Source organism: Trematomus bernacchii, unplaced genomic scaffold (assembly GCF_902827165.1).
Source record: "Trematomus bernacchii unplaced genomic scaffold, fTreBer1.1, whole genome shotgun sequence".
Lineage (NCBI taxonomy): Eukaryota > Metazoa > Chordata > Actinopteri > Perciformes > Nototheniidae > Trematomus > Trematomus bernacchii.
In genome coordinates this window covers 16,679,461-16,706,243 of record NW_022987973.1, presented here as the reverse complement: position 1 = coordinate 16,706,243, position 26,783 = coordinate 16,679,461, and the positions used below count along the sequence as shown (strand labels likewise).

General features: G+C 40.5%; 2 protein-coding genes across 2 annotated transcripts in view; both read right to left on the bottom strand.

The window, feature by feature from the left end:
• LOC117471490 (zinc finger protein 609-like) overlaps positions 1–14,388 on the bottom strand; it is a 76,928-nt gene extending 62,540 nt beyond the window's left edge. Inside the window, 1 exon segment of the mRNA XM_034116554.1 lies at positions 13,955–14,388. The gene's annotated coding sequence lies outside the window, so the exon portion shown is untranslated.
• Positions 14,389–22,094: 7,706 nt separating this feature from the next.
• Positions 22,095–26,783, bottom strand: part of trip4 (thyroid hormone receptor interactor 4) — a 73,207-nt gene continuing 68,518 nt past the window's right edge. The window contains exon 13 of the mRNA XM_034117142.1: positions 22,095–22,456. Within this exon, the coding sequence (XP_033973033.1) occupies positions 22,392–22,456 (65 nt within the window). The 3' untranslated portion in view covers positions 22,095–22,391. The remainder of the gene's footprint in view (positions 22,457–26,783) is intronic.

Below are 26,783 nucleotides of genomic sequence, written 5' to 3'. Positions count from 1 at the left end.
ACTTCAGCGGAATATCAAAACAACGGCCCGGGGTGCCAAACGCATCAATGACAGCGACCCTCTCTACCACACAAAACAACACCATTTATATAAACACCTATCATGACAGGGCACCCACAGCCAAGTAACAATTAAAAATGAATTAAGTCGGAACAGCGGCCCACATTGAAAATGACTTAGGCCTACCTTTGATGATCAAATCACTTAAACACAAAGTCCATCCTCCTGTCCTTTTGGATGAAGCACTTGATGGCGGGGTCATGCAGCTGATCCTTTGCCACTCCAATTTATCATTGTAACTCAATCTTGAAAATGACTCGGTTAATAATTTTGCAACGATGTCATCACTATCACCGACTAGGGATGGGAATTTGAAAGCAAATGTATATTCGAATATTCGACCCCCCAAAAAACGGTTAACCGAAATGTAAATATCCTATAAAAAAAAAATTGGGTAAAAAAAAAATGTCTAACATTTTTTTTCGGAAAAAATGTTTTCAATAACTTTTGGAAATAAATAAATACATGTTCAAATAAGTATAGAAACCAAGTCGAATTTGTCAAATGTATTGAACTGGTGATCACAGTTTGACAGCTATAGGCCTACAGCTTTCATGTGCGGAGGCGATTCACAATCAGGCCAGCTGTAGCAAGACCCTCAGCTGGAACGGAGGTTGCGGGTATAGCAAGGTATAGTATGTATATATATATAAGTTTAATTTGGCATAGTTTGCACTCTACACCGCACTCACTAACCTGGTCGAAATATTTCCACACATTACTCCTTTTTGACGCCATGTCTGTTGTGTAGGACTCTTTAGAGTGTAAATAATTACCGGACTATGACTGGTAAAATATGTTGAATACCGGCAAAACTAAATCTCTCCTGTCAAAATGTCTATACTTTGCCGCCACACACGGTTGCCAAACAGTGCTTATTGTTGTTTAGGCTGGCCACTCATGTGTCGCGAGTGTTGACAGGGGGCGGGGGAGCACGCTCATGAACTGTTAGCGCCGGAACCTCGCAACGGCTGCAGAGCGCATTTGCGCCGCATTTGGGCAGAAGATGAGGTTTGAGTCTGCGTGATTTGCGTGTAGGCAGGGGCAGCAGCCATATCATTAGCTAGAACTAGCTAGATCTGATGGATTTGGACATAAACGCGAGTGAATTACCGGACGCGAGAGCACCTGCAGCTCTGCCCGCTGTGAGGGACCGGTGAGCAGAGCAAAACACACCTTTAGACGTCACCTAACACATTTAGCTATGGCACTGTCGTATACATTGAATTATTCAATTTGATCATATGTAATCAACTTAGGCATCCCTCCCAAAAAAACAAAAAAAAAAAAAATAAAAAATATTCATAACTCATTCGAATACCTGAATAATTATTCGAATACCTGAATAATTTCGAATATTCGATTAATCGTTCCCATCCCTATCACTGACGTGAGCCATCATGAACAAACTTATGCTAATCATAAATCTATCGATCATAAATCTATCGATTAGATTTATGATTCGAAAATTATAAAAGTAGGGTAGACATGTGTATATTATCCGGCTGAACAAAACGTGCATTTATCTAACAGGTTCGTTTTCCACAGACCTTATTTCGAGCTATTTTCCAAAATCCTATGGAGAAATCCCATTGCTTTTTTGTCGAGGGAACCGATGCGCAGCTTACGTCCGGGTTTTAGGACGCGTCACTGCACCACTATAACACACATGCATAAACTTCAAAGCGGGTGGAACTTGTCATAAAGTCAGCGAAAATAAAGCCCACCCATTTAGAGGGAAGATATGATTGGTCAATTGTACTGTCTTTTGACATTACTCTCTCGTTGAGTTACTATAGTGGGCCCTCTGTGAATTTACAGCAGGACCACCAATCACCTCCTATCTTCACAGTAACTCGCAGAGAGGAGCTTCTTTAAATGTAACCCTTCACATTCAAACAGAAACTGAACAGGCAGATTCGAAGGATTTATTTATTTGGAAATGTTATTTTAAATACAATTAAATCAAGTTATTTTGGTAAAACTAATGAAAAATATAACTAAAAAATATAATATTTAAAAAAAAATGTTTTTTTTTTTAATGTTTTCAAATATTATTTTTTAGAATATCTTAGGCCCTCAGAGAGGGCCTAGAGGGCCCTGACGGCTAGCCACTGCCTTTAACCAATGTTCAATCCCACGTTCCAGTTCACTTAATCCCCTATAAAGGTAAAGGATAAAGACAGCCTTGTTGTATATTTTCTGCTACCAGGATCCATTCATGGGTCATCCATTTAAGCCCCTGTCACACTGTCCCGAAATTGACACCAGATGGACACACGATAAAGGAAATGTTCAAATTCGGCTCTGATCGTAACAACATCGGGCCATTCACAGGCTCCGGTAGCAACTTCGTGAGCGGTGGCAAAATCTTTGGCATGCCAAAAAATTGCCGAAGGACCTTGCGAAGGTTCATTTTTGTGTTGAATTTGTGAACATTTTGCCCTTCGTAAGGCACTCGTGAGGGAATCTTGTCAAATCGTGTCATCTTCGTCTGATCATCGGTGCCATCGGGCATTTTTCGCCTCACGAAGACAATAGGAAGGAAACAAGAAGCTGCTCGATTGTCTTAGGAAGGCAACACGACTACGTGAAGCCCTCGCAATGCCGTCGTGTAGCCAATATTATGTAAATAACCCAATTTGTGTTCTGTGAAACTGAAAAGGATATTACATTGTTTTTGTTACTTTCGTTGCAGTTGTATGTCTTACATTTAATTTAGGTTAACTTCCTGTTTTATTTAGATGCTTTTATTTTGAAGGCGAGTTTACGTTGTTGACAGGAAGTTGTTGTTGCTATGGAAACAACATGAGATAAGTAATATCTTCTAATCTACATATAAAGACGGAGAAAGTAAAGAATAAAGTGTATGTTTGAATGTTAGCACCCCCCGAAGAGGCACAAGCTCTTAAGGCCACTACACACCCACCTGAGACCAAAGAACGCGTACCGAAGGCGTCCTGACTTTTACGTCAGCTACGCCGCCCGCTACGCCACCCGCCTACGCCACCCGCCTACGAACACACCGCAAATACTTCAGTCGACGAGTGGCAATAACTGTCCTTACCAGCAGGCAGCGGTAGTGTGAACAGCCAATCAGAGTGATTGCTTGGGCCGACTTTCTCTGACCTCCCGCGGGAGGTGTGAAAAGGTGCCGTAAAGAGACGACGGTGCGGGACACACCAACCTGAGTAGGGCGCCGCGAATGCCCGACTGCCTCTGACGGCCTCTGACTCCCAAAATCGGGTTGGTGTGTAGCCAGCTTTACGTTAAGTCTGGATACATTCTAAATCATCAGTAAAGTCTACGACCATATTTTCGTGTGTGGTACGGGGGCCAGCGTGTGGCCTTCTGTATGCATTGTACTTGCTTCGGCTGTTGACCAAGTTCGGGGCCATCTTCGTGCAAAATTCACAATTCCATATTCGTGTGTCCATCTGGAAATGCCGTGGTCACATGTGCATCCACCTTACAAAAATGCAAGTCAGGTAGGTCAGAGCTCAAATGCTCAGTCAACCTGAAAACTAAAAGAGCACAGGTTTGCTTGCTTTTTCAGCAGGTTGTAAATATTTCCAATTTCCTTCAGTTATCCATCTACCTCTGCTATTCTAGCTATATTTTTCTCCATGATCGTCAATCTTCTTTTATAGCGGCTGCCAAATTAAAATGCAAAGCAAACCCGGTAGACTGTCAAACATCATACTCTCCCTTTCACGTCAGCATGTAATCTATTTTCTTTGGCAGATTACAGTATTGTACAAGTGAAACCCAAGACAAACATTCACAGAGGCACAAGTGCTCTCTTTCAGCTGTGCCATACTACACATTCAGATTAAGTCTGATGTATTCACAGCTTGGAGGATCTCAATATTTCACTTTACTACTAATAACACTAAACCTAAATTTATGCTTCTCTGTCGAGGTGTTTCATTGCTCCTGCAGTAGATGCCCACGGCTCTGAGACTGACTTATAGTTCAGCGTAGGATTTAACCCGTTGAACATTGTGACACTCCCCCCTCACTAGATGGATGTGTTGTACATTATCAGGCCTTGTCATGCATTTATTACACACCCAAAGTAATTGGAGTTTGCCTTTATGCATTCTCCTGTTGTTGACAGAGCTGATAGCCGTAAGAAGGCTCTTGGTGGAAATGGCTTTGCAATTTCACAAAATATACAACATTACTGAGGAGGATTACTTAGTGCTTTTTCAACCTGCTCCCGGTTGTCTTCCATATCAACAATACTACCGTGAGTGGAAATAATGTAGGAGAAATTACAAAAAATACAAAGCTGTCCAATTACAATTCTTGAGGTCTCCATGTAGCCTCTGTTGCCCCGCACATAGACACCATAACATCTCGACTCGGGGGCATAAATCTGCCTGAAGCTGTCCAGTGAAACGTTAACACGCCCATACTTTACAATACAGTCAACTGACGTTAAAGCCACAAGATTGCTTCTCTGAATGCCAAGAGAAATGTCCACACTGCAAAAATATTTTTGTGATGTTCATAGTAAGCATCACGGCAGGCATTGCAGCAAATAGAAAAACTATGTACATTGCCTGCAGATACACGTGTAATCTTAGAGAGACATGACTGTGTTACTGAAAGAGCCTGAGGACAGAAGTGCTGCTTTATTAGCTTGTTATTTCATTAACAGCACATTCCAAAGTTTTTTTTTATGATACCTACTCTTGAGATTGACATGTTGAATTTGTGTTTTCAGATTGATGTCCCTTAACAAAAGGACATGCGTTTACTGTCTAAATAAGGGAATCTTTGTACCGTCACCATGTCAGATTAATTGAACTTTCCTAGTGTCAAAAAATGAGTTCAGTGTCGGTGTTTGACTTTTATTTAACATGAACGTAAAAAATATTTCCAAACAAAGAGCAGCACTTGTGTTTGCCTAGGTTCTGGATTTCATGCCAAGGACAAGGAACCAGTGTGTTGGTTACGCAAAGCAGCAACGAGACTACACAAAATGGTTGACACACGACCAATTGTATTTGCAGAGGGCAACTAGCTAACCATTACTGTTTAACCTTGAGGGCTCTTCTACAACTGTAACTGCCCGCCAAAACTCACCAAAATTGCTAGATCTAGTGGGGATTTCTTGTAACTGATAACGCAGATGTGAACCAGTTTTGAAAAACTTCCAGTAGTTTCCAATTGTTTCCAGAACAGCTGAAAACATATTGCCTAATAAACTATCCCCATGATATTGATATGTTCTGGAGGATCAAACAACTAAAGCCTGTAATCCCAGTTAATTACTTATCCATGCTCAGCAAAAGGAACTGAACATCTTCACAGTGAGCCTGAAAATACAAGACTTCAGTGGTCTATAAACTGAAGCTGCTTTGATGGGAATATGTTTTAAACCAAAATGGATATAACATGTCAGTGAAAATGAGAGCTCAGGCGGTGAGGCGATACCGAATACTTAAACTATGTTGGTAATAAACCGATATCAATAAATCATCACAAATTAGGCTTCCTACAATTAAACTATCATAACCGAATGTGATAGACGTATAAAACATGTTCTCTGCTGATAGAAAACTTTCCTGAATTTTGTGGCTACTTTCAGAGCAGAAGTGTTATTCACAACAAAGAATAGACAAGCAAAAGAAAAATGTACTGAATTCAGGTAAAGACTTTAAGGCCAATATTCACATTAGGAGAACTTCTGCACAAAGAAGTGAAATCAGTGCATTGTTAATTTAAATGTGAAAGTGCAATAAAACACATGTTGTACCTTTAGTAGAAGGACAAAGTATTGTGTTATATAATTGTAATTTCAATATTGACCAAAATAATTGTGATTATCATTTAGCCACAATCAATCAGCCCACACAGAGGAAAGCAGATATACAGTATAATAGCAATGGGGACAGTGTCTTATGGCGCATTTCCACTACACGGCCTCGCTCGGCCTCGCTCGGTATGGCTAGGCCTCGTTAGGACTGGCTCACTTTATGGCGCATTTCCATTACAGTTTAGGAACTGGGGTAGTATCTATAGTAACGCAGTGTAGGCGGAGCCGTGGCGTCATCTTCAATGAGAACCCCAGAAAAACAACACAGCCGTTAGCTGTTAGCCCTCAGAGCTCACAGCTCCTCATATATGTTCAGAAACTAGACAAAAATTAAACAAGTACAAACCACAGACTGTCTGTGTCATGGCGAATACAGTCACTGCTTTATTTATGTCTGTATAGGCCGTTGTTGTGAGTGTGGACGGTCGGAGCATATACTGCGTTAGCTTAGCCAATCTCCATTTAGAAAACACGCATTTTAAAAGGTTTTTCGCCTGCCGTCTGTCTGCAGACTTGTCAAAGCATTAATTCATGGTTTTTACTAACCGGTATCAGTATGTTGTTACTTCGGCATCATTTTGAAACGTGTATTACAATTAAATCACGGTCAAATATGTCCATCTTGTTGTAGTTGTAGCCCCCTTGCCAGTGATTCTCTCTCTAGTTTAGCATACTCAACCCGACTCAGCCTCGTTGTCTCTGGCCCTAGACCCACGATTTTATGAGGCCAGAAAAACTGTGAATTAGGACCCGCCGGCCGGTACTAGGCCAAGTGGAAACGCAACCAAAAACGGGCCGCTGACGTCACAGCCCTCTTAAACCGTGCTCCGTGCTGTAGTGGAAACGCGCCATTAGAAACCCCCGCTGCCACCATGCTCAAGTATTGATAGCTCTGAGGAATTCCCACACATCATGTCTTCACAGACCTCTCTTGCTCCAAGATAATCAACTAAAAAGTGCATCTTTACACATTTTAGTGACAGCACAGCATTCTGTGAACAGATTAGGTTTTCAAGTGTAAAACAGATAGAAAATATCACAAAACCAAGTCGTATTATCCTCTGAACAATTGCTGAATGGAAAATTGCCATGTGTGACTGACTTGCAGTGAAAAGATCACCAGTGTCAGGAGCAAGTGAAGCGAGAGTGATTAACGAGGTCATGTTGTTTATGAGTGGATTCATGAGGGACAGTACTGAAAGCAATTGTGTGTTTAACATACTAATGCAGTCTGACAGGGCTTTGTTATTACAGCAACAACACGAAAATAAATTGGAACCTATCAAATGTGGCTTGAATTGACTCATAATGTTCTGTGGCTTTCCTTTCTAAGAACACAGAGGAGGATATTTCAAAGTGAAGGCAAATGAGACAACATTTTTGTAGCTCTCAAGACTGCTGCTGCGCCACAAAAGCTGACAATATCTTTATAGCTTCTGTGGGGGAGAGTTGAGTGTAACCCGGGCTCGCATCCCAGGAAAAGATGGATCACCAGTCTGGCACAGCAGCAACTATGCAACAAGCATTCAAAGTGTGCTCTTTTCTGCTGTAATTGGCAATTTGCTAGTGAGAAATTCACTCAATGCTGTAAAAACTAAAACAGAGTTGCATTTTCCTTGACCCATGGTGCAACTTTGCAGATCGAATGACAAATGTCACATCCACTCGACTTTACAAATTGTAGCTTCAGTAAATAAAGGCGGTGAAGTTCTAAAATAACAACAGTTCATTGTTTTGTTGTGTTTACATTAGGGATGCTCCGATCGATATCGGCCGATATTCACTCCCTGCCGATCGATCGGTGCTCTCTATAAATGCCGATCGCGAGAGCCGATCGCATGACGTAAAATACATGACACTTTTCTCTGTGCGCGGCAAAACAAGCTCGCCAAAATGGCTTCACCAGTCTGGCAGTATTTTAAGGTGTCAGTAAAAATGACAGTAAAATAGCGGTATGCAACGTGTGTGAAGCAGAAATCCTGCAGCTCCACCCGCTGTGACGGACCGGTGAGCGGAGCAAAACACTCACTAAGAGTTAGACCGAACGCACTTAGCTATTTTATCTACCTCGAACAAGCTAAACTAGTTATAAATATATTTATTCTTCACTGTCGGGTCACTCATTACTGGATCAGCGAGCTGCATGAGACGATACTGACAGGCTGTCAGGAGAGAGAGAGAGGGGGAGAGAGGACAAGAGAGCGCTTCCCCTCATTTCTCCCGTGTTATTATCCAAAGTTAATGTAAACTTGAATAATGTACTTCATTTGAATGTAATAATTATGTTGGTTGTTGTTTGGAAGCGCCAGTGAATGAGCCCCATTAACTGAGTTTTAAACATCACTTTAAATGGAAGATCCCCATAGGCCCCGCCCACTCGATCGGATCGGCGATCGGTATCGGCCGATACTGATTCCGGCGATCGGCCCTAAAATTGGCGATCGGAGCATCCCTAGTTTACATTGTATTGTTAAGCACATTGTATTTCAATTTAGCACGTAAGGCACAGTATAAATAAATTCAGAACATTTGTTTACTCTAATCCATTGCATCTCAAAGCAAGCCACAAGCTGTCAGAAAAAAAATACTTTTCTATGTTTTGGTGTTTGAAAACGAGCAAATAAAACGGCAACCAGCAGTTTTAATTAATGATGTTTACAGAGAAGGTGTCGGTCTGCAAGTTAAGTGAGCTGTTGTTTCCATTCCAACCATTTAATATTTCTCAAAAGCCTCTTAAGCACTGCTGTTGGCTGAAAGCTGCATTTGAACCATCAGGAATAAGAGATCCAAACGCTATTCATACCTTCCACCCACAACAGCTCCAGATCACACTACTCTCACAACAGATAATATAAAAAACACTTTAGAGCACAATACGAAACACTTCACCCATTACAGGAAAGCTTTGTACAGGATTTTTTTCTCTAATTATATTCATCTGTTCAAACATGTTGTTTTAATGTAGATTTACTTGAAGCTATGTGTGCAATATGCAGCTGTATTAAAATACTGCATTGGAATGGTAAGGCTGAAATTGCCGGTTATATTCTCCTTAAATCAATTGGCCTATAGTTCAAATGTGATGCCTACAATAGATTATTAGAATAGTTGCAGATTTTGATCGACTGATTGACAAATTGTTCAAGCTTAGTATATTGACAGATATTTGAAGGGCTACGATTACAATAAAAAGGACAAAAACCTTAACTACCCAAAACGTGTTTGTTGTATTATTCTTCTTTTAAAAAAAGGTCTGCATGTTAAATGCCGTCTAAAGTCTGCTACATTACATATTGCACAGGTATACATTAATTGATTTGTCTTTACAATTACAGACCTTCATCTGAAAATAAGGTCATATATGTAATTATTTTTCTCAGCAGACTCAATTTTTAGATGTTGCCGTTTTCAACAAGGTCTTGAACAAGTAAAAACCTATCATTATAAATCTCAACTTGGGGAAAACACTGGACAATTTTCTAAGCTATACAAGCAGCTCTATCTCATCTCAACATTTCTAATGACACTAACTACATTACGGGGCTTAATATGGACTCACCACTGCACTAAGGGAATTAAAAGTGCAAACACTTCTCATTTAGCAAGTGTTATAAGTAAAAACTAAGATAAGTGCATATGTTGGCATACATTCTCCTAAGTAAATGACCTAATTTGGGTGCTTTTAAGGTGCCTGAAAGCCTTCAAATTACATTACATTACATTACATGTCATTTGTTAGACGCTTTTATCCAAAGCGACTTACATACATTCAGTACTGTGGACAATCCCCACAGGAACAATTTGGGGTGAAGTGTCTTGCCTAGGGACACAACGACTTGCTGACTGCAGTGGGACTCGAACTTGGTACCAACTACATTCGAGGACATGGGCTCAATCCTTTCTTACTTTTCCATCAGCTGGTGTGAGGCCATGAGATGATGGGAGCCTTACAAAGCCAACATAATCCCCTTGTCCTGGCCTAATCTGATGCCCTGGAACTCTAACCAAACATTCTTAAATTGTTTACTTCCGCACTGTCTTTGATATGCAGCGTGATGTGGAACAGATTTTGGAAACGATGAAAGGCTGGTCAAAAGGAGCACAACACAAAACTTTCACTGTTTTTCTTTAAAGATCCTTGAGACGATTTTTCATTATAGTAAAGCGAAACACATTTGAGTGAAAGCCACAGTTGTTTCCGCTCCCCCATTGAAATAGGACACGTTGCAGCAACTCAGTTATCACAAAAATTAAACTGGTGAATAAGGTAATAGTTGTCCTTCAAGTGCTCTCGTGCTAACCTCAAGCGTGAAATGTCCTGTTTACTTTCATTTGATGGGCCTGCAGATTGTACAAAATAAGTCTGATGTGCTACAACAAGGCTCCTAACACCCATACAATGATTGGAACAAATTACTAGGGATGCTCCGATCGCCAATTTTGGGGCCGATCGCCGGAATCAGTATCGGCCGATACCGATCGCCGATCCGATCAAGCGGGTTCTATGGGGATCTTCCATTTAAAGTGATGTTTAAAACTCAGTTAATGGGGCTCATTCACTGGCGCTTCCACAAACAACAACCAACATAATTATTACATTCAAATTAAGTACATTATTCAAGTTTACATTAACTTTGGATAATAACACGGGAGAAATGAGGGGAAGCGCTCTCTTGTCCTCTCTCCCCCTCTCTCTCTCTCCTGACAGCATCGTCTCCTGCAGCTCACTGATCCAGTAATGAGTGACCCGACAGTGAAGAATAAACATATTTATAATTATAACTAGTTTAGCTTGTTCCAGAGGTAGATAAAATAGCAAAGTGTGTTAGGTCTAACTCTTAGTGTGTGTTTTGCTCCGCTCACCGGTCCGTCACAGCGGGCAGAGCTGCAGGATTTCTGCTTCACACACGTTGCATACCGCTATTTTACTGTCTTTTTCGGACACCTTAAAATACTGCCAGACTGGCGAAACCATTTTGGCGAGCTTGTTTTGTCGCACACAGAGAAAAGTGTCATGTATTTTACATCATGTGATCGGCTCTCCCGATCGGCATTTATAGAGAGCACCGATCGATCGGCAGAGAGTGAATATCGGCCGATATCGATCGGCGGCCGATCGATCGGAGCATCCCTACAAATTACTACAAAGAAACAAGGATAATCAGATGGAAAGGAATTGCCTTTGAAAGCTAGTCAGCTGGAATGGAAGCAGTAACAGCTTTTGCCTCACGGTGAGCTGCTTCTAAAGTTTTCTGGTAAGAAAACTTAGAAAACCACAAATGAACATGTTTGCTCTGAAGAAGTATTGCAATTATTAACATTACACCAGTGTGCCTGTAAGTATTTTGCCAGCTACATTTTGTTCAATCATAGGAACAAATCCAAGGCAACGTGAAATCCTCCGGGCTTGAAAGTGGTTTATTACTATCTCTTGTATTGATTTCATTATGACTAGTACAAGAGAAGAATAAGTAATAATAGGTCTCAACATAAAACCCCCTTAAAATGTATAAAATCAATTCAAAAAGAGTCAGTAATAAATCAATACTGACCAAACACTCTTACAGGCTAAGTGAAAGGCGTGAATCATTTATAGTCACAGCTGACAAATTACAGTAGCACTAGTCATGTTGATTTTCTCGCTGCCCCCTGGACCAAAATAGCCTTTTGAGGCTGGCTGGAGTGAAATGTCCACTGAATCACTTTAATGGTAAGAGACCCACACGTATAATTTAGTGTTTTTGAGTTCCTGAGTGTGTGACATTACTTCCTGTTTGACACCTGAAATCATACTCAACTACCAAGACTTAATACAATGGCTGCTCCAGTATACCAAGGCCACACAAGAAAACTAGCTGCTGCTACCTTTAGACCTCTGTGACTCAGAAATATTTAAAAACGATATATGCTGCTAGCTTACTGGATGGTAGGCTTAAAACTTCCAAAATTCTAAATAAATGCATGGTGTTAATAAGCCATGTCTATTGCATGACTCACTGTTACTAAGTGGATTTATGGCACAGCCATTTCCATGGTTGTGTGTAGAAGGTTTTATCTCTTGCTTGTACGTTAAGGTTTCCTTTATCAGTGTGACCAGCTCACAGTTATTGTCACACCCGAACAATGGAGCTGCCAAACTGATATTTAAAATTAGCTGCATCTAAGCCAGAAATGTTTAAAGCGCCTTAGGGACAGTACAATGTTCCATTGCCAAATATTCAAATGCATCTGAACAAATAGCATTAATAGCAGGTGATTAAGCATGTCAGCAACCCGTTTAAACAAACAAACGGTTACATAAAAGACATGTTATGGCAGATATCCTCTTCCTTTGTGGACAAAGTTAGCAAAAACGTTGGTGGGTCGTAGGCTATACCCAAAACATACTTGATATTTGGGGCCACTACCGATATGTTGGTTGTTCATAAAACCAAACAAAATATTGTTATCTACCTTATTTTTTGCCTCAACTAGGGTGCTTCCATGTTGTCTCATTTTGTGATTTAACTTTGTATTTAGAGCAGATACCATCCTTGAAAACATTAACATAGCTATTACCATTAGTGAGCAGTGCTACTGGCTTGTTAGACACCATTCATCAAACCCTGAAGAAGGCTTGTGCCGCTAAGCTAGGTTGTTAAGCTGTATTGGAAAGAAAAAAAAATTCACTATAATATTGATATTTCAATTAAGGTTTTTAGCTTTTTTTCCAGAAGAGTGCCTTAGACCTTTCTTCTTTATTAAAGTTAAGGATGTACGCCTCAAAGTTAGCAACAACAAAAGCCCAGTCTAACATTAGTTTGGGCTGACCTTAACAGTGTGCCAGCTCTAATGTTGTTTTATTGAGCCTTTCCATTGCATGGTATGGCTCTACATTCCATTGCATCTCGGCTCACTCTTCTTTGGGTTTTCCATATGGGTTAGTACCCGATACCTGGCAATACAATGGTGACGTAAAAACACTGCAGAACACTGATTGGTCAGAGAGAAAAGCAACTAGCTCGTCACAGGATATAGATTGCACAAACACAGCATTTTTTAATTAAAAAAAACGTGTCCTTCATGTTTTGTAAATAACAATTGAGAAAATATGAGAAATTCAGAATATTTAGATGCAGACTACTTGGCCAGACATTGATGATGTTCTTCTGACATACTCTGTTGAGCAGTGCAGACCACAGGGTTAGCCCTTAATGGTCTTGTAAAAAATAATAGTGCTTTAATTGAATGACTCACTTTAGGGGGATGGGACAGCCCCAACAACAGGAGCCAACAAAAATAATCGTAGCTATCCTGAGAGAAGGGTAACAAATGCATTAAACCACAATCCACCATTTTAATGAGATCATACCCCCATTGGAAAATACTTTGTTTTGGATAAAACCTGTTTCAGAAGTGTAGGAAATCGTTGTTATAATGGCACCAGCAGGGGAAGTGTACAGTTCAAATAGTCAGCCTTAAACACATCCTCACATTGTGTTAAACCTCAAGAGTGAGAATTGTTTCATTTGGTGTTTATCTTGAGATCTGACGGATACCCTGGGGTCCTCAGTGCACAGCTTGGGAAACACTGTAGACACTACACTGGTGGAATCTGCTGCCTCAACTCTGTACAACTAAGGTTTCCTCACAACATTTGGTAACCCAACATTTCACTTAAAATCTAAATTGTTAATTTAGACAGGCAAGTGTTTTAAAGAAAAATGGATAATCGTAACCTCCCAGGAGCTGAGCGTGACAAAGTTACCCATATACGTTAAATAGCAGCAGCTTTAGTATGTTGATGTTTTAACGTTACTTGGTGACAAGTTTACACGTTAGTTGAACTTCAAGAAGCTAACAAAGCTAACTTAGCCTGGTGTAATGAGGTAGTCTAGTAGTACGCTAGCTGGCAGAGTGAAACAATGAGCTCAGAGTGCAGTCAGGCTTGGCTAGCTTGCCTGCTGCTGCATGCTGTGTTGGCTATATGGTGTAAGGCTAGCCAGCTTGCTTTGCACGCAAGGCTAGCGTTAAGTGGCTAACGAGTCGTAGCACTATCAACAATGAGAGAGAAATGTAGTAACTTACCGACTTAGCTAGCCACTCCTATTCCAAACCCTGGTCTGTCCATGGTGGTGTGCACTCCATAAAGGGAACAAATCAGACTGGGTATTATAATAACGCCTCTTAATAAATAAAAATCTTAAGCACCAGAAACCAGTGGCAGCGCACTCCCCAAGACATCCAACACAAGAGAGGAGGGGAGGCCAGCGATTCACTGGACTTCTGCCATCACACTTCGAGATACCGTCCTCATCGAAAACAACCCGAGTCCTGAGGGCATTTTTATCGGTGCCGCCTCAAGTCCGACACAAGTCCGGTCCTCTCCCGCGACCTTCAGGCAATTAATCCCACAGAGAGTAGTTTTCCCATCCAGGTTAATTCCTCCGTATTCACCGTTTCTGGATGAGTGCCGTGGTGGTTCTTCGTGTGGGAACTGATACAATGTAACCAACCAGCAGCAGCGGGAGCGGGGAGGAAACCCAGGAGGAGGAGCTCTGGTCGAACCGGACTGTCAGCAGCACCCTGCACGGAGCACCGGGGGAAGACCCGGAGCTGGAGTCCCCACGCTGAACGGACTGGGATTTCATCTGGTTGTTTCAGAGGAATACCCAACACCTAGTCTACTGGTTCTCAGATATTTTATTTAAGTAAAAGAAGAAAAACATTTCCCTAAAAATACCCCAATTTAGAGTCATGTTTTATCAGGAAAAACTGTATCAGAAGTAGAATTGTAGATGTTTTATTATAATCAGTTCAAAAATTACATTTAAGCACATTTTAATGCTATTTGCCATGGAGCCAAATTAAGATAGCTAGTCAAAAAGTATTATAGTACTGCATCAATGTTATGAGCAGATCATTTAAGCATCTATTGTTAAAACTAGTCTATAAGTGTCAAATAAATGTAATGGACTATATGTACAATAGTTCACTCTTAAAAGTAGTAGAGTAGAACCTATAGCATACAATGAACATACTGTACTAAGTAAAGTATAACAATTTCAAAATTGTACGTACAGCAGTAGATTTATTTATAGTACATCCAGCTTAAAATATGTTACAGCCAGCTGGTCAGCCAGGATTTTAGTTATACTGAGATTAATAATGATAGAAGTATCCAGCAACCAAAACATTGTTTATATTAGTAGCCATTAATATAATTTAAATTATAGTAAGAACGTAATCCTGACCAACACACTAAAAGAAACATTCAAGGCTGTTCATCAAATGGGCATCTTGTTGAATGTGAGCACAAAAGAAAACAATACTGAGGTTAACACTTAATGCTTCAGGGCCAATCGGACATTACCTCTGCGACTATAAGCCATGTTTTAATTTCACTGAACTGAATCTTTTAACAAACAAACGAAAAGGGGATATCTCTGAGAACAGCGAGCCAGAAAATGAAAAGCTTCCTCACAATATAAGACTCTTTCATATATGTTAGGATTTCAACTCCACGGATAACCTTTCATGTTTACCAGCTTCAAACACCATGAAGGCTTTAAGTCGTTGTCTCTCTCGGCGCTGCTGGTTTCCCAGGCAACGAGAATATGATAATGTTGCCTTTGACATGACAGAAGGAATCATCTCGCTAACAAACAGAGACAAGAGCTGGAGGGGGAGGCGGGGGGGATGGGGGGGAGGGGGGCTGAATTAATGGACTCATTTTCACACAGAGGGGAAAAGCAGCAGCAGCAGCTACTCACCCTCCTCCATCCATCCTCCATCTTCCTCTATTGCTTCCAATGCATTCCTGCTGGCAGGCACACTCATGGCTTCCCAAGGGAACAGCCAGCCTCCATTGGAAAGCTAAATAACAGTCAGTGGCAGAGTGGGGACTGCAGGGACAGATTTCTGATGATGACTGCCCTTCAAGGCTGACTCTACAAAACCAAAGGGCTCTCGCTGCTTAGCGTTGCACCGACTTAAAACCCTGAAATGAACAAGCTGTGTGGACGCCATGTGTTTTCCATCAGTGAGAAAAAGGGCTAATCAGCCAGTCATGTGGAATCACAGAGGGCTGGCTTTATTCCTGTGATCATCTTTCCATTACTCTATAAAAGAAACTGCAAAGCCTTGAAACACATCTAAAAGAGACGTACTCTTTAGCACATGTTAAAATGTAAGATCTTTCTCAACTGACAGATATTCGCATATATATACAGTTAAAAATCTAGATAAACCAACAATTACTATTGACAAAACAAGATACAGTAATGTAGAACTATAATTATATTTTAATGATAGTTTTCACCATGACCCAATTAATTTCCATTCTGCACATTGACATGGCAGAAGGACTATGTTTTTTCTTCTGCATTACATCGGCATGCAAATATGTTGCCCTGAAATTTGGAGCAGACATTCTTGTTCCCCAAAGGATCAAGTTTAATGAGCTTGTTGATCCCGTGATTTTTCCTAAAGTGCCACCACAAGAATGACCTTTTTAGGCTTTGAACGGAATATCTATAAATGTCAAAATTCTCAGTGTCCTAAATAAAAAAATACACAGCCATAGTCTAGGATATTTTAAAAGGTGATGGAGAGAAGTCACATGTTTGTTTGTCTCCCCTGTGGTTTGATTTTCTTGTTATGGCCACGCAAACACCAGTGAAGGTTGTCTACTGCTTAATGGATGGGAGTCATGTAGACAACAACATGCATTGAGCTTAGCGTCACACATTTTTTTGTAAAGATTAGCCAAGAGCCAATAATTAATAAACAATTAACTACAATCAAGTAATACAGGATACATTTTGCTGAGGAGATTAATTTTGATTCAAAATCGTAAGACATATCTTATTCCCAGACTAATTATGGGCAAAAATATTTGACTCTTGAATACCCCATGGCCATGACATTAAAATGTATTATGTCGTTTTTGAAACATGATCATCTTTCCGTTGTCCAAAAATGGGATCAAGAATATCAGTAATTACATTTGTTTTACTCCTTAATTGGGACAAACTGACGATTTGACCCAATTATCCAAACAGAAAACATATGTCTAGCAGAGACATTAACACTTGCATGTTTTAATGTAACTGATCTAGAAATACATATGTACTGTTAAAAGGATGCCGTTACGTTTTTTTTATGACTAAGTTGTTTTGTTGTCTCTCCAAATTTAAATGTTGTCAAATATATCTTTATCTGTCATATCACTACAAAAATAAGAACACATTTTGTAAGCCTGTGGCAAAACCAGGACTGTATTTATTGTCTTTCATATAGGAATATGCTAATAGTTAATCCAGAGTAATCATGTTATGTATCTGTTACAGTGCCTGCTCCTAAGAAAACAGAAGCCTGGAAGGGACTATTTTACATATTCAAGAGACTAATGCTTGACAAATCACTATACTCAGAGATTTAGCCCTCGTGAGAGGAAAGGCTGAAGACTGAATATCATGTGAACTGTCTTCTGTGTGGCACCATGTGTTAAGCAGCTCTGAGAAGCTGTGGAGACGTCCTGCTGGGGAGCTTTCCTGTGGGCAGGCATTATACTCTAATATATACACAGGGGTGTCTTGAGTTTTGAGATTCTGTTATTATATTTGGTGGTTCTATGGTACTTTCTTATCCTCTACTACAGTTGTGTTGTTATAGGTACCATTTCATCCAGCAAGGTCAAAAGGCCCCGGACTAAATTGATCACTTATCAGTGGATCTTTAGAAATGGCAGTGAGTGAAAGCCATTTGTTATGGGAAATCCATTTTTAATGGGATTTATGCATCTGCTCTTCCTTTGAGGACTAACAGTCATTTTATTGTCAAGCCAGAAGCCTTTTAAAAAGTCAGTCTGGAGTCAGTCACTGTGCAGCTTTAAAGACATTTGATCACAGTAATTTGTGTAAAGGTAATTTATGGGATAGACATTAACAGTGACTGTTTCCAACCCCTTCAAGGGCAAACAGGTCGTAGCTCTTGGTAGAGAGAACACATACAGACACTCACTTCTTAGATCTCTCCCTCTGTATTTCACTCACTTGCCTTGAGGGATGAAAGCTTTCAAAGGTTCATGTGCTTCCCCTCCTCAGATGGGGCCCCCTATCGTTCCTCTGGACTAACCAAAGCCGACGAGCCATGACACTCTGGAGACGGCACAAAGGCATTCTGCTCTATCTAGCTACTCTATAAAACATAGTTCCTAGATAAAGGTATCCGATCAGGCAATCATACGATTCACACAGGCTGTGTACCGACTGGTTGAGCTATGGTTCTCTCTTGCCAATAAATCTACGAGAAGATTTATATCATTCTCAAGTTTGGCTGCGAAATATAAAGCTTTGGATAGCTGGAATCAGCTAGCCTGGCTCAACCAAATGCAAAAATAATCAACCTACCACCAAATCGGGACAAAAACCAAAAACGGCAAAGCCAGGCTAACTTTTACCTGTTTCCAATCGTTGTGCTAAGCTAACAGGCTGTGGGCTCCAGCTATGTAATTAACTTAGATACATTAGAGATCATTACAGTTCCTCAAAGCTCTGACTTTATGCTGCCTTCTAATGAAAATACTGTGTGCCCCCCTCTTGATGCAAGAGCCCCAAGTTCAAGAGTTGTGACGCGTTTGCTAATGTTTTGCTAAAAAAGAAAGAAAGAGGTAGGCCATAGAACATTTTCTGTCATAGAGTTTTTCTTTGACATATTATAATAAGACGGAGGAAAATGTCTATATTTCCAACAGAATTATCTTTTGTCTCTGTCAGTTTGCTTTCCTGCATTATGATAACCACTGGCTACATTGCTAAATTGTTAACTTTGTTGGTTTCTTTACAACAACATTAACATTAATATTGCCAATGTTTAGCAGTGTTGTTCTCACAACTAAATCACATCCTATAAACAACTACACATGTTGTAACCACAAGTTTCACTTGAAGGCAGCCACAGTAGTTTCTGTTGGCTTGGTAAAAAACGGTTATAAACTGTGTGTGTAAAGTCCTGAGATGCTGTTAAGGCGATGAGTGACTGTTGTGATGATTTCAATGCATCGTCTTCTGCTGTCAAATTGTCTTCAATCAACCACTATATCCTTTTTCTGAATATTCCCTTTGTACATCACCCAGCTCGACAGGCTCACTGACACATTATGAGATGGATGAGACCCAAGCTGTTCCCAGGTTGTATTGTTCCCCAGCCTGCCGCCACCTCTTCTAAAGTGCCTTCAAGCCTAATTCCTCTTCCAGGCCTGTGGGGAGGGGGGGATGGGACCTGCGCCCCCAGTCCAATCAGCCTCTCAGCAAGCACACAAAGGTCCTGCTGCTTCTACAACTGGAAACTTGGCTTGATGGTGAGGAGGGCATACTGCTGGACTGGAGTCAATTGCATTTCATTTCAATCAGGAGATTCAGCTGGGTATCTTTTTCTGCCCAGATGATGAACAAGGTTACCTTTTTTTTATGTCTAATTTAATTTGAAAACATTGGCTAACTGGATGAAAATGTTGGATAGAGACAGGGATTTCAGCTGGAGCTCTTACTGGTTCTCAATATTAGATGACGCCCTGCTTTTTAGGCCTACATTCCTTCATCCGTTCTGATTTGTCTCTCCACCAGCATCATTAACAGCAGGCTGGATGGTTAGTGAAGCAGCAGAAAAAGCCTCAGGCACACTGATGCAACATAGAAACACCACTGATAGATGGTTGGATTTAAAGCAAACGTTACATACTTTGGAAAACTCTCCTATTCACGTTCTGGTGGAAAGTTAAAGGGGAAGATTGACACCAATTACATGTCCATTGAAAATCAAGCTATAGCTAGCGGACGGCTATCTTATCTTAGCATAATGACAACAAAAAAAGACAAAAAAAACGGGTACAATTCCAGCCCGGCTCTATTCAAAGGTAACAAAATCCTGCTACCAGCATTAAATTAACATGCTTTCTCTGTTTACACATTTCCAGTTCTATGATAAGCTGCAACTCCCTGAAGCTCAGACACCATGGCTTTTTTTCACATTTAAATAGGTCACCTACAACATTTCTTCCACACAAGTACAATACATGAAAAACCAACAGCACATGATCTTATGGTTTATCTAAAGAGGCTTAGTAAAAACTGCATGTGCCTAATTGTTCAGCATGACAGCACAGAGCCCTTGTTTATGTGAACTTGGGATGTCTGTTCTCGTCCACGGGAAGTGCCCCATATCAGGGAGACAGAAGAGAGGCCACCCACAGGGCCAGGAGCTGTCATCACTGAATCACTGGGGGCTGAATTTAGTAAATTCTTAAGAAGAAAAATCCCACCTTCTATGGAGAAACGTACAAAAGAGACCTCATTCTCTGGGAGGGAGATTACTGGGAGGGCTGGTGCAATTATGCGTGCTCATGCTGAATGGAGTGGAGCACAGAGTTGTAGCTAATCTGCAACTCAAACAAGAGTAAATCTAATCAACGGCAAATTACAATGCCAGGCACAGGAAAAACATAACAACTTGGGATGGGTGTGTGTTTGTGCTGGTGATTCATGCTATGCTTTTCAAACCACAGCGAAATACGCCTTCAGGCTAGAAACAGCTTAGTCAAAGGAGCCCCTCAACGCATTTGAAAGGAAATAAACACGCAGCAATGCAAGGACAGGTAACATGTTGAAATACAGAAATACATTACACTGGAAGACTATCAATCAGAGCCTGTCACAACAGCACTCGAACCAGAGGGACATAATTCATGATAAAGATGTCAGAAATCTGTTTACTTGAAAATGAAGCATAAAAGAGCTTTAAGAAATCTAAATTAATTGTTTCAGAGGTTGTAGTTGGTGCATGTTCAAGAAGAGAATGGGGTTTACTAAAAACTTGGCATCTTTGCTAGCATAATTAACTAGTCCACCATGAATCCTATGACAGTTTTAAAAAGCCAATGCCGAATGAGTCATACCAAACTATTTTTATATTGTTATGTTAATAATTCATCCAAGACCTGAGTTTAATTCTGTAAAAGCCTCATTATGTTGGTCTCAACAGAGAGTGGGGGAACGCTTTTACAATAAGAGTCAACAGTGCGAAAAATCTGAGGTAATCCTCAAGGATTTCTTATCTTAATACTGTAACTTAACTTGATGCAACACTTGTGATGTACAATCATGTGAAGCATCTTTGTGACTAACAAACAAGAATGGGAGTAATGGCTGAGGGGGTCTTAAATTGCCACTATTAATATCTATGGAGATATTAAAACTTGTATTGCCCAAAACATAGTGACAAGTAAGGTTCATTTATCAAAATTCATTTTAACTTTTAAAGTGACGTTTAATTTTTTTAATCCATTTAAAGTTGTGAAGTGAGGATTCATTTTTAAAATCCATTCAAAGTGATAGTCTTTTGAGATTTTCAACGTAGTTAACACACATTTTGATACTTCTAATGGTTTGCATTTTGTCTGGTTCCAAAGAACCCACATATTTCCCTCAGCATGGGCATGACGCTACAAGTAGATAAATGCTATTCATGAAGTCCAGTTTGAATAATATGTCAAAAAATCTAAGATTGCCAATTCCTTTAAGGCAGGATTCTACAACAGAACATGTATAATCGCAACAACTATTTTGTCCTCCTGCTCAATGCTTGCAATGATATTAATGTAATGAGCACAATACTAACATTTACACACTAATTATTGATATTATATTATACTATATTATTGAATAGATATTGAAAGTGCATATGCATGTCTTTTATTGGTCTTAACAATGTGTTGCAGCGTGATGTTGGATTCCGATGATGAACCAGTAAGAACACTTTTGCTTGACGACCCTACATTGTTTTAGCAGGATTTGTCTGCGTCATGCCCCCCTGCAGTGCCAATAAAATGTTCTCATTGAAATGAATGAGGAGGCTGTGTTGTTTAACACCACTCTATTGTTGGTCTAAATGTGGCCTGAGGTGTGAGAAGGGTAACGACAGGCCTGTCCCCGATGAGGAGAGACAGGGACAGCATTTCTCTTGTGCTTTTTTGGTTCTTGACTAAAAATAAATGTCTCATGAGGAACGATTTACAACCAAATAAAGAAATATCTAGTTTGTCATTTGAGCCTAGAGATACCAGTAGATGTTGGCAGAACATTTTCGTAAAACATGCCATTTATGTCTAAGCTGTTTTTTGGCAAACAATATTTTAATTGGAATAAGAGAAGCACCAAATGAAACCAAAGGATTTTTCTATTTTATTTCTGCAGAAAATGAAACAGAGATAAAGAAGATTGTAGAAATGTTTCCCAATTATTACATGTCTATGTTCTGCATACGTTTAAGCAATATGCCTTATGTAAATGTCAAATGCCACTGATTAACAACAGGTGTAGAGCTGATAGCAATAATATGTCAGCATTGATAACTCCTGATAAAATGTCAGGACAACCTAGTGGGGAATGGAGCCATTCTTGGAAAACATCTATGCCACATTCCCGTGAGATCAGACTGTTTTTCCTCCTCTGCCTCTCCTCTGACGTCAGTCTGCGGCCGATGGGACCAGCCCCTTCTTGGCACCCTGGTGGTACTGGCTCTCCAGCTTCCCTGTGAGGGAAAGGGGGTGAAAGGGAAGGGTGGGAGGGGAGAAAAGAGGAAAGGATGAATCAAAACCCCATCAAAGGGACAGTGACCTTTCTGAGAGCTCAAGGCCAGCTGATTAGAGGCGGCCTCGGATAGACAGAGGAGAGAGAGGCTATGATGAGGTAGTAAAAGGCGTATCTGACCTTTTACTCCACTTCTAAAAGCAATTAGAACATAACTTTTGTTAGCAGTGAAATAAGGTGCCTTTATTCATTTATATACTGTAGATGTATTGTAATATATACTGTTAGTGAGGAGCTACAAAGAAGGTTTTTAAGTCTTCTACAAATAACAAAAATACATTTTAAACAGAATTAACTATTTAAACAGTCACATATTCTACATTTAAAAATATCAATACGCAGAATTTCAAAGTAAGAACTTAAAGTCACTGAGGGAAATATTGTCCCTACCTATTTTTGCTGTTGATTGTTTAATGGATCTGGTATCTTAGTTCACCTTGAACCCATCTATTACATTATGCATCTCAGCAGATAGCACAGCTGTTCAAATAAAAACACAGTCTGTGATGACCATCTCATATGTGACAGTGTTGTGTGTGTGTGTGATAGCTGTCTTGATTAATCAATTGAATGCAACTGTGGTAAATGGCATCTCTTTATAGTTAAGTGTATTGCGTTATGTTTTTGTTTGGTTTAAAAAGATAACACATTGTTTAAATTAAATTTAGATTTGAAATTTTGGACGATGTTTTCAATCTGAGTTTTTGTGGGTTTTGTAATCTAACCAAGTTCCTATAATTATGTAATGTATCTAGTCATAGAGTATGGATTGGAGTAGGAACATCAAAACTATGTGCACTTGTGAAAATCATAAACAAGCCTCACAAGAATAAACCTTGTCTGGCATTGTTCAAATCTACAAGATGGTATGGTCGGCATTAAACGGATAATGCATTATTCAGTTTGAAAATCATTATTATTCATTATGCAAAAAATACTAGGGGGCCTATTATTGATCCTTGTGGGACACCTTTATCAAAATGATCTGCAAAAACAGCCAGAACTCGAGCAAAAAGACAAACCAAAGAAAAGCAGCATATAAAAAGCCCTTTCAGTAGTAACAATCAAATCGTTTCTCAGTGTGCTCCACTGATGCATCCAAGGAATGTAAATGTCTGTGCATGTTTCTTGGTTTGCCAAGAATGTAACAGTCAAGGATTCTTTCATTAGGCCTAGGCTCCACGGGAACGAAAACGGGTTGAATCCGCATATTTCTCATGCGTATAGCCCTTTAAGCTCGACGACGCCGTAACGGAAACTTAGAAACAGACCCTGCAAACGACAACGGGTCCAAAGGTGGATAGATCTGGGAACGGAGCGCTCTGGGGGGTCCAACGGGACCGTGTGGTAGCCTATACGGTCATCCGTTTCTGATAATGACGACGCAATAGCCCCGCCTCTCCCCACCTCTGCTGCTCACCCCCGCAAAAGTACACTGCACACTGAATTCAGATTATTTATCTTTATCTCGATATGGACATAAATGCGAGTGAAGTCTAATCTGACAGGACGGAGACACGCAGCTCCTCCCGCTGTGATGCAGCGGGAGCAAAACACACACTTCAAGTCAGATCATCACCCTTAGCTATTTTAATTACCTCTCAAACTACCTAAACTAGTTATAAATATGTTTATTTTTACTGTCGGGTCACTCATTACAGGATCAGCTGCTGCATGAGACAGACACTGACGCTGTCAGAAGAGAGGAAAAAGAGACAGGCTCTGTGTATTTGATGATTATATATCATTATATCGTCGTTATTCATTTGTTTTAAAGCTCAATAAATAACAATGAAGACCTTTGACCGGCACTTTTATAATTTTGTCCGGAAGATTTAAATTTTAACACACGTTGACCGGCGAAAAACTCTGCCCGGTTCCGTCGGCCCCCACCAAGGAGAATAAACAGAACTGCAGCCATGACAACCATTCTTCTTCGCTGCTTTTGTGGAGGAAGTTGCTGCTTTGGTGGAGGAAGTTACAGCGCCACGTACAGGCTCGGCATATGTACTGCAGCTTTTCCAGCGGTTGGATGTAAACGGAGCCGTCTCGTGTAGCTTGACACAATCCGGTGTATATTGCGTGGGGACGGAAGGTTTTTTGCGGTTGCGTTTGCGTTACTCCGATGCGTTTTGCCGTATGCGTTCCCGTGGAGCCGGGGCCTGAATCACTTTGTTTGGATTTTGCAGCTCAGCCTGTTATCAGCACCTGTCCTGCAGGAACTTGCTGATTAGCCGACTGTCATTTACAGGCTGTAAAACAGAAGCCTCCATTGTTGTGAGAATCTCCACGGTTATAATTTATTGCTCATGGATTCAATGTGAAGCACAGACGAGAATGCTTACAAAGATGATAACAGCTGGGAATCTTAAAGAGGGATTTTACCAAGTTGCTATTTATATAAATGCTTGTAGCCATGGTGTGTAAACAAACCCCCTGCAGATACTGACCGGAACTGACCCCCTAACAGACTTTATCTGACACCTTTCACCTTTAATACATCAAATTCCTCTGTTTCCACTGATTCTCTTTGCAGAACAACCTCGGTTGGTTTTAATAACCATTGCCTGTCTTTAACTGCAAGGCAAATAAGAGTGCCTCCTGCTTGGTAAACCATGACAGTAGCTTGGAGGGGCTGGGGTGAAACAAAAGGCACAGGCAGGGGTAGTGGTTGTCACTTGTCCTTTATTTTCATGTTGTCACGTTTATGGCTGACTGTGGGTAGTAGCAGCATAAACAAGGTGTTTAGGAGAAGTGCTGTTTGCTCACCATTTCCAAGCCTGTCTGAATGCCTGTCAGTGTGCTACGCCAGGAGCGAGTGCTGCTGAGGCGTGGACACCTCTGGAATTTGGCTGAAGGCTGCCAAATGGTTATCCAAGATAGTTTTAAATAAATCCACCATGACAGAAATGCTTCATTCTTGATTCATTGTTTGTGTTGGGCGGGAGAGTGCGTCAGTTATTATACAGAAAATTGGCGCTTGTAGTTTTTCTTGTATGTTTTTCCGAATGTTGTGTATGAGCAAATATGAAAACAAACTTATAAGGGATAGGTCAAAACAAGCACTCCGGAAAAAAGCTTTATGCAGACGTACTGCACGGTTAGCTCCATGTGCAGATTTCCCAACATTTGTAGTTGCATACATATTCTGTGGTACAACTATGGTATCATCCATTCATTATTCTTCGGGCCACCTAGGAGCTAGGCAAAAAGCTGTAAAACACACACTGACATATAAATACCTTTTACATTTGTTAACTAGTTACCTATTTGCACTTCCAGGAGACATGGAGCAACATTAGCATTTATTCAAAGTCATTACCACCTGGCACATGTAAGTTCAATATTCACGGGTCTCCAACTCCTGAGGGAAATACTTGGGTCTTTAGCTGCTAAATACTCCACTGTGTTTACCAGCGAGTGCTAACGCTGTCTATTTGCTACTAAGTGATGGGCATGTGGCTTACGCCTTTTCACTCAAAACAGCTATCTAGTGTGGCAAAAACTGGCTGTGAGAAGGGAGAAAGAACCAAAACAGTTTGTACTAGAAAAACAAAGCAAGCTAAAAAACCTAAAAAAGCTTCTTTGAGCAGCAGGAAACTGGAGTTGGGAACTAGCCCTTTGATATAAATGTAGTCATTTGCTGTTGTCTATACGTAGATACCAAAGAGCCAAATGTTCTGTTTTCCCTGTGCAGCTTTATGTTGTTTCTTGATTCAAGCCCCGTTCACACATGCAGTTCAACCCTAAAATTATCCAGACATTACCCAGAGGAGCTTCATGTGAACACGCCAAGGCCGTAACCATGGAGTCAACATTGGGGGGGACCAACAATTAAAAAGTCATAGAATAGCAATTTTATTTAAAATGTTTTATATCAGTTAGGCTATATATTGGGGGGGGGCATTTTGAGCGTATCTGAATATTGGGAGGGATGTGTCCAAGCCTGTATGATGTCTGATTGAGCCCATGTGTGAATAAAGTGGCTCATCGTCTGCGAGCTTCATTACAAGTGAGTGGCCTATAACCAGAAGATAACAAATATCAGGAAGAAGATTTAAACATAAATGCCAACAAAAATGTCAAACTGGAGAGACAACTAGATGTTGGAGTTGTTGAAAGGGCCAAAATAGTAAGACAAACTCAAGGAACTGCAAAAGACTTGACTTGCCGGCTTCGTGACCTTGGAATAACACACTACATGGTGTGCCCCCTGCATTCTGTACATATAGCCACAACCCCTCAATTAAACCAAACACAGTATTTCC